Genomic DNA, 16822 nt, shown 5'->3' on the forward strand with positions numbered 1-16822 from the left:
TGTAAGAAGGGCTGTTCATGCAGTTGATAATAGGGCGTATAGGTACGTCTTTTTTATGGATTTTTGGCAAAGCTTTTGCAGTTGGAAGTTTCGGGTTCATTATTATAAGTTTCTGATATTCGTGTTCTTGTAATAAGAACGGTAGATTCTTCAAAAGGTTCTTCAAACTTCGTTGGATTTTGGGGGTGGGATCTTTATTAATAATAGTAAAACTGCTATTAGCGAAGAAATCTTCAGTTTTTTTAATGTAATCATCTTTATGTAGTAATACTACGGTGGGACCTTTATCAGCTTTAGTGACGATGATATTATTATTATTAATTTTATTTCTTACATCATGTATTTGTTTGCTAAGGGTCAGATTCGAGGTAGTTTTCAGTTCCTTCGCCAGAAAAGGGAGCTTTTTCTTTATTTCATATTTAATGTCTTTATGCACTTCTACGGGGAGTTTTTGAATGTTAGATTCAATTCAATCCCGCTGACAACTGAAAATCGCAAAAAAGAACTAAACTATATTAAGGATTTGGCCAGAATTAACAGCTATAATCCCTTAATGATTAATAAAATCATTAACAAGATAAAACTGCAACGAAATTGATTCCGGACAAGCCTAAAAAAACGAAATATGCTCCCTTCACCTTCACGAATCCAGGCCTATTTCAAGTTACTAACCCTCTAAAGAAATACGACATTAATATCGCTTATAGAACCCGATATACGAACCGTAATATATTCTTCAATTCAAATATAGTTAACATTAATCACAATAAATTCTCGAACTCTGGTATCTATAGGATTAAATGCACCCATTGTGGATTCTCCTATATCAGACAGACTGGACGTAGCTTTTTGACCAGATACCTTGAACACTACAACGCTTCGAAACATAAAAAGTATTCCGCCATGAGCTCCCATATGGAAGAGACTGGCCACAGTTTTACTACAATTGAAAAAGACCTTCAAATCTTGAAATACGTCAATAAAAGTAAACTTATGACAGAGTTTGAGAACATTTACATATTCCTAGACCAGCATTTTAACGGAAATCAAAGTTTCAATGATACTTCAGAAATTAAAAGTCCAATAATTGAGAAAATTCCAGAACTACTCTCTCTTTTCAATATAAAGAACAATAACTTTACGAGAATCTTTAATTATACAACTGTTAATAATACAACAACTACTACTCTACTGCCCTCTCATGCGACACCCCCTCCACGAATACCCGACCTGCCCAAGGAATCGGTCACCCCTCCTCCTCACATGACTCACTCCCCGCCTCTACGTATACATACATACAACACTAGAAGCAGCAATAAGGTTACTTGCCAGTTTGCTTCATGCAGCCAACGCTAGCGAACACCTCACACTAGTCCCAAGGGTAAGCCTTTTTTTCAATTTTTTTTTTCTTTTCGTTATAACATAACTTCATTTTTCCTCCCTTTTCTTTAATTCCAGATTTCTAACTCCAATTGTGCCATAATCTGCTCCATCCATCTCTGGTTTGCTGGAACTCTCCCTACTTTCAAGATTATAGTTGCTCTTTAACAAGTCCACCATTGGTGTCCTGCGTTGTATACGATTAATTTTACTGCTAGCATGTAAATACGGACTAGTTCAACTTGTATTTCCTTCTGGCATTGTGTTTGGCTCTCCTACAGAATTCCTAACTACTGGAGTTCACGTCATATCAACCTTAGTTTCGTCGCCATGCGCCTTTTAACTGGTTCAGTTTGACTCGTACTATTCAATAAACTCTATTTCAACTTTTGTTTTTGCTCAATTTAAAGAACTCCATCGTCAATAATTAATCCACGCTTCACGCATTGACATATATTTTAAGGTCCACTATATCTATTTTTTTTACTTTAACAACCTCATGATTGTTTTAACTTTACATACTACCATCGTTCAATGTATTCCACTACAAATACTTGCTGTTAATCTGTACATATTGTTATAATTTCAAGTCTAATGTTATCATTTTACTTTTTATTACGGCATTGTCAATCTTTTAACATTTTTTATCATTTCAGCTCAGGGCCCTGACCTAATCTTTGTAAATTAACGGCTGATGATGTTCGCTATGTCGAACGAAACATGTTCCATTATTTAAGACACCTCATGATTATTTTATAATTCAATGAGTAATTTAATGTATTGTATTGAGTAGGTGGATGTTAATAAAAGATTTTATAATTTTAATATATTGTCCTCAATACGGTTCTATTATGAGATTAATTACATGTAATCCTCACATGCCAGCAATAAAAAAATGTCTCTTACAAACGTTCGTCCTACGAGTATATCCGGGAGAAAAAGGACGTTGAAGAGTGGCAATCTGGCAACATTGTAACCACATGTAGAGCAACTACCTCTGTCAGCACGCATTAGTCGTGCTGTACAGGTGGTACAGTGGATAGAGTTTTGGGTTAGCATGCAGGAGGTCGAGGGGGTTGATCCTGGTTTGAGGCGTATGTTTTTTATTTCATAAATGTAGTCCAGGTGGTATGGTATCTGGCATCTTAATCGTCAACAGCGATTGCAGTGGGTTCTCTAGAAACCATTTGCACTTACATACTACGATCCTAGACATGCACGAACATTCATTTTCATTGGTCAGCATTGAAAGACGCCCTTTCCACGTCGTGAGCGTGAATTTATTTGCACCACTTCATCTACTAGATGCGTTTCAACGTGTTCAACGTTACTAAATTTTGTAAATGTAGGATACATGTGACTTATGAAACGGTGTCTTACTGTATTGCAGTATGTAATGTCCGATGGAAATTAGCAAATAAAAAAGTGCGCCTCAACTCAAGATCGAACCCTCGACCTCCTGCATGCTAACCCAAAACTCTATCTACTGCAGCAACTGTACAGCACGACTAACGCGTGCTGACAGAGGTACTTACCCTACATGTGGTTACAGTGTTGCCAGATTGCCACTCTTCAACGTTCTTTTTCTGCCGGATATACTCACAGGACGAACTTTTGTGAGAGACTTTTTTTATTGCTGGCATGTGAGGAGTCGCGCTGCGACGCCTGAGTACACGAATTTCGCTTCACCCTGTATATAAAATAAGAGTTTTGTCTGTACATTGCTCAGAATTAGAAAAGAATGGTATTTCTATATTGGTCATGTCCATAGTAACAAGGAAATGTACTTTTTACTTTTCCATAATTTCTGTCTGTCTGTCTGTCTGTCTGTCTGTCTGTCTGTCTGTCTGTCTGTCTATATGTATGTATGTATGTATGTATGTATGTATGTATGTATGTATGTATGTATGCGCAACACGAGAAAACGGCTGAAGAGAATTTAATGAAAATCAGTATGTGAAGTCGGGGGATGAGCCATTACAATCTAGGCTATAAATAATTTTACTCACGCTGAGTGAAATGGTAGTTTAGGGGAAGTCTAAAATTTAATTCTCAAATATTTATATTATTAGTGGTCCTATCGATAAATACTACATAACTAAATATATATATAATTAAATTTCCAATCATTTATGTCATACATTGTTACTGTACCGGCTTCAATAACACAGATATTCAAGAATTTATATTTTTGTCGCTAAGTCCATATTAACGCCGAGCCACGAGAAAATAGGAAAACAGCATTTAATGAAAACCGGTATATAGAGTCGGGGAATACGAAACAACAGTCTAAGTTCTGAACAATTTTATCCACTCTGGATGAAACTGTAGTTTAGGGGAAGGAACCTAAAATTTAACTTTTAAATACCTATGTTAATATTGGTCCTATCGAAAAGTACTGCATAACAAAACTTATAGAAAATACAACTTCCGACCTTTTATGTTTTATTCACTTGAACTGTAGCTACTATAATAAGAGTGCAGTTAAAATTGAAATAATAAATAAAGAGGTTCAACCTATTCAATACAAAAGAATAAGAAATGCAGTGATTACATTCTTATTTAATAATAAGTAGAAGTGGTACCGGTTTCAACCCTTACCGGTTACGACCCTAGTCCAGGTGATACTTTTCAATACGGAACAATGAAATTTTTATCTTTAAATGCACAAGCTAACCAAGCTAAACAAAAAGCCTTCTCTTACATGGGCCTTAAGATCAAGATCGCTAAATTAGGAAAAGATATCGACTTCCTAAAACAATGCATTCCCTATAATCTTACCCCCAAATTTCTTCAAAGTTATATCAGGAAAACCCATTCTTCTTCTCACATGTTAAAAACCCAAAGAATAACCAACAAAATTTGGTTAAAAAACAAAATTTGTTTCTTATACAAGAAAAAATCATTTTTAAACAACAGATTATATGAAACACATCTAGAAATTGCTAATCTTCTCCCGAGTGCACAATGGAACCTCTTCCTATCTCAAGTAGATAATAAATTATTTCATGAATTGTCTATTAAGCAACAAACCCTGGAGAAAAAACTCAACATTCTTAAGAACAACTCTTCTTCACATAAATTTCAGATTAAGAACATTTACACACCCTCCAAAACCATTGAACAATTCCATCCTCCCATTGTAAATTTATCTAAAACAACTCTGAGTGATGATGAAAGCTTAATTCTTTCAAAGGGCCTCAAACACAATTGGCCCAACCTCAACACTTTCAATGTATCCACCAATTTAATTATTGAATCTGGAATAGCCATTAACAAAATGCCAACAGATGAACAAGATGAAATCAGATAGGAAGTCATTTTAGATCTTAAAAAGAAAATCAATGACAATAATCTCATCACCAAATCTGATAAAGGCAACACTACTGTCATAATGGAAAAAACTGACTACTTAGATCAAACAAAATTTTTTTTTTCAGTGACTCTTCTTTTTCTATAGTAAAAAAAGACCCAGCCACGAAAATCCAACGCCTACTCAAACAAACTTTAAAAAACACTTCCTTTCTCCTCACAGATCAAGAAAAAACTAAATTAAACATTAACCTAGGCCTACCCACTGCCAAAGCCCTCCCAAAAATTCACAAAACTAACATTCCCATCCGTCCAATAATCAATTACAGACCCAGTCTCCTATACAATACTTCTAAATTCATCCAAACATTTTTACTAAAAAGCTATTGATTTTTATCCAACAAATCTACCGAAAACACTTCTGAACTAATCAACAAATTAAAGAACTTTGATATCCAACCAAATTTTTCTCTCCATTCCTTTGACACTGTAAACATGTACCCTAGTATTCCAATTTCCAAATTATTCCCCATAATAAACAACAACCTAAACAAATTCAGTAACCTGAGTAAACTTGAAATTCAAGACTTCTCAACAAATAATTATTTTACCTTTGATAACACCATTTATCAACAAGATGGCTTGGCTATGGGCTCACTAGCTTCAGGCATTCTTGCTGAAATTTACCTTGACTTCTTAGAAAACACAAAAATTAATAATAATAATAATAATAATAATAATAATAATAATAATAATAATAATAATAATAATAATAATAATAATAATAATAATAATAATTTCTCTAACATCCTCTTTTGGGCCAGATATGTCGATGACACATTAGTAATTTTAAATGAAGAATCAACCAACGCAGCCTCTAAACTTCTTCATCTCAACAACATAGACTCTAACATTAAATTCACCCTCGAATCAGAACACAACCAAACTCTTAATTTTCTAGACTTAACTATCACTAGACATCTTCTTTATCTTACAAAATATTCAGAAAACCAACCCAAACAGCAACCACAATACGACAAGATTCTTCGCACCCTCAAGCACATAAACGCGCTACTTATAACAGCTTAATTTTTCGTGCCTTCAACACCCCTATGTTTGAAAAAGATTTAAATAATGAATTGAACACCATCCGTAACATCGCTACATTCAATGGCTTTAACAACTCCTTCATAAACCGTATCATCAACAAATTCAAACACCGTCCTAAAACTACTTTATCTAAAGAAAAAACCAAACCCACTGCATTTTCCACTTTCACTTTCACTCAAGAGGCTTATAAAATAACTAATATTCTTAAAAAACATAACATGAAAATTTCCTTTACAACCAATAACAGAAATGTTGATATATTACATAACTCTAAATCACTAAATAAATCTAATGCTTTTTCTAAATCTGGAGTATACAGATTCAAATGTAACAGCTGCAGCTCCTCCTACATCGGACAAACTGGCCGCAACTTCAATATCAGATACTCTGAACATATCAACGCCATTAAATACAACAGATTCTCTGCCATAGGACAATACATACAAGACCCCAAGCATAATTTCACCAATATTGAAAAAGACATGAAAATACTTAAAATCATTAACACTACTGAAAATTGCTTTATTCACCTTGACCAATACTTCAACCCTAATTTCAATTTCAACGACATTTCTGAAAAACCCAACATCCTTTTCGACTTCCTAATTCTTATTCTCAAAAATTCTAAATTTCAAAACCCCAATTCTATTTTCCATCCCTTACAAAGTTCCTACCCACATTTTCTACCTCCAATAACCCACCCTCCTAACCCACCCTAAACTACCCCTCCTTCATCTCCCTATCTTATCCTTCCTCAACACCATTTAACTTCAATCTCTTTTATTCTTCTCTTATTCCACTATTCCTCTTCCTCTATAATTTATCCTATCTTTTCTTTCCACCTAAAAAAAAAAAAAAAAAAGCCACCTTCATTTCGGTTCTTCTTATTCAAATTTAACTCTTGCCTTGCGCTGTCTTCGATTACTTCAATCACGACTTGAATTTTTTACATTTTAAAAAATAGCGCACTGTGCATATATGTTTTCATTTGTTTCTGGTATTGCGCTTTTTACTATGTTTTTCTCTTCACAATTTTTTTTTCATGTCAACTGTTCCAAAAACTCTACAGGATCACAATTACTTATTCAATTATATTGAATTATATTATATGCATCTATATATACTTACATTCGTGCAACCGAAGCAAATACTGGATCATTAAGCTAGTCTTCATTTTACGTTGGCGTTTGAAACCACAGTGCCTGATGTTGAATATATCGTGCTGATCACCAGGAGCTGGCAAGTTACTTCAATTGATCTACTCATCTTCAGCTTCAGCACGATTATGGATCTTCATATGTGTTCGATTGTGTTATGACTTTGTGCCTGACAGTGTATACAAACTAGCTCATTTAACTGTTCTTCGCTTTTCATAAACATTATAAGACTTTGCCTAACACTGCGAGTGCCATACTGCTGTTCAGAAAATTACGCACTGTTTCTTTCAAGTGACTTACATTTTACTTCTTCTGAATTGTACGGTGTCTACCCCCGTCATTTTTATATTGCCTCTTCTACTGATTCAGAGTGAACTTGATCTTTTATTTTCTATTTTCTTTTTCCTATACATTGTTTTTCATGTTTTAATTGGCTGATGATGACCTGGACTAGGGTCGAAACCGGTACCACTTCTACTTATTATTAAATAAGAATGTAATCACTGCATTTCTTATTCTTTTGTATTGAATAGGTTGAACCTCTTTATTTATTATTTCAATTTTAACTGTGATACTTTTCAATACGGAACAATGAAAATATTTAAAATATAATAAGTGGTATTTCAGAGTCGGAAGAAAACTAAATGTGAAGGCCTATAATTTCGGAAGCGCATAACATTAATCAATAATAACATTACATTGACCATTGTTTGTTGTGATGTTCTTTGTCTCTTATACTGATGCTCAACTCCGATAGATGGGATTACTGCTGCGAATCGAGTATAACAGCCTGGTTGAATATTGACGGGAAATAGCAAGGGGGCTGGAAAACTTTCTTCTTTAGCATGTCATTCCTCTGGTTCATACATTTTCTGATACCGTACTGCTGGTATGTAACACACTGGTTCATCATAGTATTACAGCTATTCAATCTCTACTCTGATGTGCTGTTTTGAATGAGCAGTGTGTTCACTTAAGGCAGAAGCTCACTTGGTAGTAGTAGTATGACCTGGTCTAGAATTACAATTTAGGCATATTCTAAATTATAGCACCCTGACTCAAAATTCAGCCCTGAAAAGAGCTGTTTCTTAAAGAGAGCTTCTATCTCTTCGCTCTTATTAAATTCTACATTCATTTTATTCCAAATTAGCAGTGAAGATGTTTCTCCTCCAAGCCAGATAGATTTTTCTGCCACCTGTGTAGTGAATTGAGATTTTCCGACTCATCGGGTACTCCTAGGAAACAGATTAGTAAAAGGGCATAGGTTCTGCCCTGGGACTCTCCACTATTTGACGTCCCCCTTCCCCTCCCGCGAAAAAGACGAAGTGTATTCACGTATCACGGCTGTCTGCAGCCCGGTCATTCCAGCTCTGGAACTTTGGACTGTTAGATCGGCAGCGTAATATTGCTCTTTAAAAGTGAGAAAATGTATGGTTTTTCATTTGATCGAGTATTTCATGTGAAAGCATTGCTTTTACTCGCGCCATTCCTACTGACGTCATTGTAATGACCTATGTTTATTTCAGTTGGGAAAACCACTAAGACAGTCTTTCTGGGATGTGAACAGGCAGGTGGAGAGCGAGTGTCTGCCATTATAATGAAATTCCCCAAGCTGACTGTGACTGATGGTAGGCATGCGGGCCTACCATTACAATAAAAATTCCCTAACCCAGTCTTCATTTGAGAAAAGAAGTTTGGTGATTTCTTCGTCGCATTTCTGGGGTAACGTTAAGAGCTATGCAATTTAATACAGTCTTGCTCACGACGTGTACACTACCTAACCTACAATTCTGTATAGGCCTACAATGTAGAATTCCATAGCGAAGCACGAGTACATCAGCTAGTTTATAAATAAATTTTGATATACACATTCACTGTTCATGTAGGTACACCTAAAATTCTGATTTTATAGAACATAAAACAAATGTTATAGGTCATACTAACCTAGTTTATGAATTTATACATTCTTGTGTTGACATTTGTTTTTGCTCACATTATATAGATATTGGTGGTTCAATACATTTGTTTCTAACGCGCTAACCTCGATGGCGAAGTTCGTTAAACGTTGTCCAGTTATAATCAGTGACAACTGACGGTATTTAGAAGCAACAACTCCGTGCATTAGGTTCCGACACGTTAACGAACGCCTACAGGCCAAAAAAAAAACACAGCAATTAAAAGGCTGTAAAACAATAACATTATTATCATTAATTATTATTAGAACAATACGACTTGTTCTTGTTGGTGTACCATTCCAAAAATTATACTGTGTTTTACTTGGAATTTATCTTACAAAAACTTACATAACCAAAGAATATCTATTTAACACTTAATTACTCGCGTCGGAACACAGAGACCCGAGTGAATCAATTTTCTTTGATATATGTAGGTAGGTAGGTAAGGGTTATTCTGCCCGAAGGCAGGTCCGAACCTCCGCAGAGGTGTTCCTGAGCCAGAGTTTACGTGCGGTAGGGTGGCCAGTTCCTTTCCGCTCCTCCATTCCCGTACCCTTCACCAACAGCGCGTGGCAACCCATCCAACTTCTGACCACACCCAATGTTGCTTAACTTCGGAGATCTCACGGGATCCGGTGTTTCAACATGGCTACGACCGTTGGCCTTTGATATATAATAATATAAATTATTGCTAGCACTATGTAATTTCATCTGCTGTTGAAGTATTTATCATAATGCAGTATGGGTCATTGCCGACAATTTTTTTTGCTAATCTGCAATGGTTATGAGATTTGACCTGATGCAAGTGTTTGTGTTCTACAAGAAAATATACATAGTAATGACTAGAAAATTAGTGAGCGGCTAAACAAATTTCTTATTTTATGTGTAAATGTTATGTTATGGTGATGCTCTATGGTTTAACTGGTTAGCATGCTGATCTTTAGTCCAAGAGTTCCTGTGTTCGATTCTTGGCTGGGTCGGAGATTTTTACCTTCATTGGTTATTTCCTCCAGCTCGGGACTGGGCATTTGTGCCCCCTTAAATATTAGATTTCATCACATGTATTGCCCTACTTTCACAAGTGGGGGTCGCCCATTGGCGTCAACTTGAAATATCAGTGCAGGCCTCTCCGAAGACCATACAACATTATAATATATAATGTTCTGTAATAGTTGGTAGAGAGGAGCGTAGTGTGTGTATTAAAACTGACACAAACATCCAGTCCCAGATCAAGAGGAATCAACCATATGAAGTTAACATCCTCGCCCCGGCCAAGAATCGAAGGCAGAGCCTTTTGAATTGAAGGCTATTACGACGATCATTCAGATAAACAGGACTTCATATTATGCATAAGAATTCATAATTTTCCTCATATTACACCTGTACTTTTCCATTTGCAATTGTGGGTCAAAAAGACCCGACGTAAGTGTTTATGTACCTCTCTGAATATGGTTAACTTGTGTTTTTGCATTGTAAGATACATCTAACCAAATTTTTAAACAATTCTACTGTAAATTTATGAAATCTTATGTTGTAACATTACATGCTAATTTAAGGCCTTAATTTATTTCGGAGGCATTCAATTCAATTACATGATATTAGTTACATATTATGGAACAAGACAGTACCTTTACCTCAATACCTGACATGTGGTCCCTTTTCATATGTTTTAGCTATCACATGATTTCTTTAATTTTTATTTGGCTGAAGATGGCCACTAAGTGGCTGAAACTAGTCCCAAGACTAATGTAATATCATTTACTTGACATACGAGGGCGGTTTGAAAAGTTCTCGGAATCACCGCTAGATGTCAGTGCTAGAGCAACGAGGATCCCGCGCAATAATCACACATCCTTTGTGAGTGAACACGTGGCGCGTCAGTGCTCTAGCTGCAGGAGTGTGGTAGTGACGACTCTTTGTAGTTGTTCCCGCGTAGTGATTTGTGACAATGGAAAAAACTGAGATTCGAGCAGTGATTAAATACTTTGTAAAGAAAGGTATGAAAGCAAAGGAAATTCATGCCGACTTTCACAACACACTGGGGGACTCTGCTCCTTCATTTTCAACTGTTGACAAGTGGACCAGCGAGTTTAAATTTGGCCGGGAGAGCTTGGATGATGATCTGCGTAGTGGACGGCCAAAAAGTATTACGACCCCAGAATTTATCGCAAAAGTGCATAAAATGGTCATGGAGGATCGTCGACTGAAAGTGCGGGAGATTGCTGAAGCTGTAGGGATGTCTTCTGAACGGGTATATTATATTTTAACCGAAGAATTGGGTATGAAAAAATTATCCGCAAGATGGGTGCCGCGGCTCTTGACATTGGACAATAAACGCACCAGATTGGAAATGTCCGAATAAAGTCTGGCCCGTTTTCGGTGCAACCAACAAGATTTTTTGTGCCAGTTTGTGACTACAGATGAAACTTGGGTCCACTACTATACCCCAGAGACAAAACAGCAGTCAAAGCAGTGGAAACATGCTGATTCACCACCACCAAAGGAAGCAAAGGCAGTGCGTTCGGCCGGAAAGGTCATGGCCTCAGTTTTCTGACACTGACTCTTCAGAAACATATCAAGTGGATTCTAAGTATCCGGAATCAAAAAGTTGGTTGACCGTTCCAAGAAATGTTTACAGTCTCTTGGGGACTATATGGAAAAGTGAACTTATATTGTATGTTGTCATAGCCGTGTTGCCTACAGGTATGTGTAGGTGGTTTCATAAATGGCCATAACTTGGAAGTGTAATTACTTTTTGATTCACCCTCATAATACTTTGTGCAATGTAAAAAGAATGGGAAAGGAACGGGTAGCAAGAAGGGAATTGGAAAGAGAGGTTAAGGGAGGGAGACCGGCTGGAGGACTGAGAGGAGTGTGGATGGATCAGATTTGGAGAGACAATGGAGAGGCTGGAGTAGATATGGCAGGAGTGGTGGAGCGGGAGGGGTGGAGGGATGGAGGGGAGTGGAGGAGGCTTGTAAACCACACTCGGGTGACTGGAGTGGAACATTGATGATGATGATGATGATGATGATGATGATGATGATGATGATGATGAATACTTTGTGCAACACAGTGAAGATTTATTGAGATGACAGCTGTTACAAACCAACAGCTATCAGACCATTCCAGAAACTAGGCATAATAGTGCCATTCCTCTGCATATTTAATAACATGACAAGATGCATATTGGTTAGATAATACCATTCTCCAGTTAGGAAGACAATCCTATGGTTACTTTCTTACAATTCTTTCCAAAATCATACCAAGAATGTGTTGAGCAATGTCACGAGTTGTGAAAGTAACAAAAAAGTACATAGAATGTTGCATAAGTTGTGGAGGGAAAACGCGTCTAATTTCTGACACTGACTATGGACTCTTCAGAAACATATCAAGTGGATTCTAATTCACTGTTTACAGACTATGTTAGCTATATAATTTAAGGAATTCAAAGTATTATTTGGAAAAAAAAGAAAAAGAAAAAAAATCAAATCAGAAGATAGGCTGATAATACTGCCAATGTATCATTTACCCGAGTGTGTAGAGGTTCTGGAAACATTCCTAACTGGTATGGATAGCCTTGGAGTAGTAGTACAAAATGAAAAATATATGTTAAACTAAAAGATCAGAATGCAGTCAAATGAAGTCCAGTAAAGTGGGAAATACCAGTTCAGGAAATTAAGTTTTAAAAAATAAAATTAATCTCCTTGATTGAACAGTAGGTAATGAGGCCTTTAGTTCAGAGGGTCATGGGTTTGATTTCTGGCCATGCCAGGGAATTTAACTCCATTTGGTTAATCCTCTGACTTGGAGAATGGGTGTTTGACTTTGTCCTAATATACCCCTCTTCAAATATACACAACACAGCCAACTACCAACCAACACAGAAACATGAAAGAGTGAATACATCCATATGGACAGATCCTCCAACAAAACCATGTTTTCGGTTTTAAGTCCCACTAACTACTTTTTCAGTTCTCAGTGACACCGAGATGACGTAAATTTGTCCCACAGGAGTTCTTTTCTTTTACGTGCCAGTAAATCTACCAACATGAGGCTGGTGCATTTGAGAACCTTCAAATACTACCGGACTGAGCCAGGATCGAACCCATCAACTTGAGGTCAGAAGACCAGTGCTTTATTGTCTGAGTTAATCAGCCCGGCACCAGAATAAATAAAAAGGTTTCTGAATGATACAGCTCCCTTACTGTAAGATTTTGAGATATATGCAATAAATCACTGACTTCTACTACTGACTAGTTCACCTGCATTTTCTTGTATCAATAAAATTATTTTGCATGCAAGCCTTTTAAGAAGAGAATGGAAGGAAAGGCTTATCTCAGTTGGTGTTAACACATCAAAATGACAAAGATTCTACAATATTCTACAGCAATGTTAAATGGAAGTAAATTTCTCACACTGACCTGTCCTTTTTGAAAATAATTTGGAAGATACTTCATGGCATTTGATCGTAAACAAGCAATGTTTTGGTACTGATCAGGATGCTGGGATCTCAAAGCAGCTATTCGGTCCATCACATAATCTGAAACTTTAACTCTGATTTCCATTCCCAGCATGAGGTTGTTAGGGAACATTGGTGAGAGAGTCACTGGAAAAAATAAGACATACAGCAATGCTTCTAGCATTTCTCTTCAGTGCAACAATACTTGTTACTTGCATGATATAGAGTGAAAAATGTTTAATTACTTAGATAAGCACTTTTCGGCTTTCTCAGCCTTCATGACACCCCTACGTTGTGAATTATGAAACTATTATATAATTTAACATCCTATTCATGAACTGCATTTCTTGTCAGGCAATAAAATGAGGGTCACTCCAAAACTAATCAGTCTTTATACAGTCTTTTTTTCTACACCTTTCCTATTTATTTATTTATTTATTTATTTATTTATTTATAGAGTACCTAGAAGCACCCTTACCATATGTATTCCAATTTAGTTTAATCAGTTCCAATGCAGGGTGTGGTTGCAATGCTCATGCAAGATGGCTGCTACGCTTGATGTCTGGGAAACATTCACAAAGAGGTTGAAATAAGTGTATGGAGATGACGCTGTTGATCACAGTACAGTATATCATTGGTTAAAAAGATTACGATCTTGAAACAAGTATATGGAGATGACACTAACAATCACAGCATGATAAGTTGCTGGGCACAAAAATTGTAGGGTAATGACAGGTAAGGAAGGATTGCCAATTCTCTTTGCAGTGGCAGACCACACAAATATGTGATTATGTGCAATGCATTAACAACATGGCTATGAACAACAAGCATGTAACTGGAAGGAAAATGTCACACCAACTGGGACTTGAGAAGCAAGTGTATGCACAATATTGAAACAGCAGGGGTTGAGAAAGTTTTCTTCAGGTGGATTCCCAGGATATTGACAGCTGTCCTTAAAAAACAAAAACAAAGAAAACCATATCAGTGAATTCTTGGCGCTGTATGAGAATAGTGGAGGTGACTTTCTTTCAACAACTGTGAAACATAGCTGCACTTCTGTGAACTGGAGACCAAGAGGCAATCAATGGAATGACATCTTGCAAATTCTTTTTTTTTTTTTTTTTTTTTTAAAGCAGAAGAAATTCCAAGTTGTGCCTTTGGCAGGAAAAGTGATAGCATTCAGAGAAGTTCCTTGCTTGTGAACATCATGGCTCAAGGAACCACCATTAATTCTGACACATACTGTATGAAGCATCCCTAATGAAACTCCAAGTCTGACTGAATTATGTTCAACCGCATCAACATAGGCATGATGTATGCTGTTGCATGACAATGCTCGACAACACATTAGTCAGAAAACCAAAGACACTATTCAAAACCTCGGATAGACAATAATGGCACACTCGTCTTACACACCCTGATTTGGCATCCTATGATTACCATATCTTTGGTAAACCGAAGAACATGCTTTGCGGAATGAAGTTTTGAAGATAACAACTCCTTCATAACACCCCTACACACTGGCTTAGGCGTGTCAGACCAGACTTTTACTGTGCAGGCATACATGCTCTTGTTCCAAGGTGGCATATGACAGTTGAAAGGGACAGAGATTATAGAGAAGGGACACTGTGTGCCTCAAGAATGCATCATATACTGCAAAAATAAGAAAAGAGAAGATTAAAAATTGGTTTTATAAAAAATGTGCCAGGCTGTGTTGAAGCCAGTTCTGCAGGTCTTTTGGGTGTAGAATAGGTAGATGTTTGAAAGAAGTGAATGTGCAGAATTTAGGTTTAGGGAGACTGTTTTGGATAGACTCTCCTCTTGCAAATGTTAGGAGTTCAGACTCTTTCCAATCTCCAGCGACTCAATTTACATCTTTTGTGTTTTATGACTTATCTGTATCCATAGGCTGTACGGGAGCAGTAAATTACACGCACATGGTTGTAGCTCTTGGCGCTCCGTCACCTCACCTTTCTTATGTCGTACATAGACTCTTCGGCCCAGCCTCGGACAACTTGGGATTTTTTTATTCTCTTTGACATTATTACATCATCTGTAATTGGGACATCCTGTAGTTGATAAATAAATATATTCTATTCTATTATTTCCACTAATTTTCATTTGTGGTAGACTTGGACCTTCTTAAATCAAGATATTGTGACATTTCGGACCCGAAATTCTCCACCATCTCACAAATTTTCATGCATCTAGTCGTTTTCTCAAAAATATTATTACAGGTATCAACAGAACTCACGTAGATGAAACAAAACATCCCTTGGCTCGTCCTGTCACATCACGGTCCTCAGTTACAGGCACTAATTTTACCACACGCTGAGATCCTATTTCATTTCAAGCTGGCGGATGTGCACGCTGCTTACTATTGTGCCATCGGACTATAAAAGTTATTTATGTAGAGTCTTTAGACCTTCCTCTTTTCAATTTAGTTATTACACTAGAGGACTCGCGCTGCTGCGGAGCATTAGTTATAAATACGTTAGATAACTTGTCGTGATATGCCTGTCGTAGTCATATTGTTTACGTGCCCTTTTCAATAGTTTCATGAACATTTACTACCGGTACATAATAACCGATTCATTTGTAATGTAGTTTATAACCCTTCTTTCCATACAGTATTCACTGTGCTTCCACCATTCGGACGTATCTGGATCTTAATATTTTTAAACGCTCTTGCCCGAGATAATGAAACATACAATTGGCCATGACTGAATACTGGTTCGGGTAAGTAGAAACCTGGTTTTTCAAGAGGTTGCCCCTGCACTTTATTACTGGTAATGATTATACAGAAGGCATGTCGACTTGATACCTTCCCGGCTGTGCGTACGTCGATGTTTTCTATTAGCAGCATGTAATTCATTAGGAAAGTTCTGCCATCCGTTGAGTACTTAAAAGTTATATAACACAGAATAATATTCTTCCATGATCAGAGGATGTGTATACTCTGTGGCTTGACAGGTAGTAATCAAACATGACCACAGCATTGATATTACTAAGGATGAAAATCACATATATCATAATATTAATGAAAGTGTTGGTCGCTTAGCAACCTGCTGTATGCGGTTAGGATAGGCCTTCGCCTGCAATTGTTGGAGTGATCATTTAATGATCTGATTTTATGATTACTCAAAGTTGGCTGAACTTAGAGACCTATCAATGTCTCATGATTCACCAGTAGGTAATTCTGGAGAGAATAAAACAAAAATGAAGATAATCGGTCCAGTAGAACGGAAGGACAGATTTTCCAAAGCTGTTTATGTAAACTCTTTTAATATATAGATTTTTGCTAGTTTTTTTATAGTTCTTAAATTATTGATGGAAGTCTGGTGTATACAATTTTGAAACACACAGATTTTTAATGAGGCACCAAGTACTGGAACGAAACGACAGATGTAGTGGGTATGCCAAACATGTGGTGTATAAGTTTTGGA

At 36.7% G+C, this 16822-nt stretch overlaps 1 protein-coding gene across 3 annotated transcripts in view; it reads right to left on the reverse strand.

The window, feature by feature from the left end:
• The window catches only part of LOC136858616 (tRNA (guanine-N(7)-)-methyltransferase), a 104107-nt gene that overhangs the window by 35584 nt on the left and 51701 nt on the right, over window positions 1-16822 (reverse strand). For all 3 annotated transcript variants that reach the window (XM_068225641.1, XM_067138312.2, XM_067138313.2), the window contains exon 3: window positions 13339-13523. In XM_068225641.1, coding sequence (XP_068081742.1) covers window positions 13339-13523 — 185 coding nt within the window. The remainder of the gene's footprint in view (window positions 1-13338; window positions 13524-16822) is intronic.

This window comes from Anabrus simplex, chromosome 1, assembly GCF_040414725.1.
Source record: "Anabrus simplex isolate iqAnaSimp1 chromosome 1, ASM4041472v1, whole genome shotgun sequence".
NCBI classification, from domain to species: domain Eukaryota; kingdom Metazoa; phylum Arthropoda; class Insecta; order Orthoptera; family Tettigoniidae; genus Anabrus; species Anabrus simplex.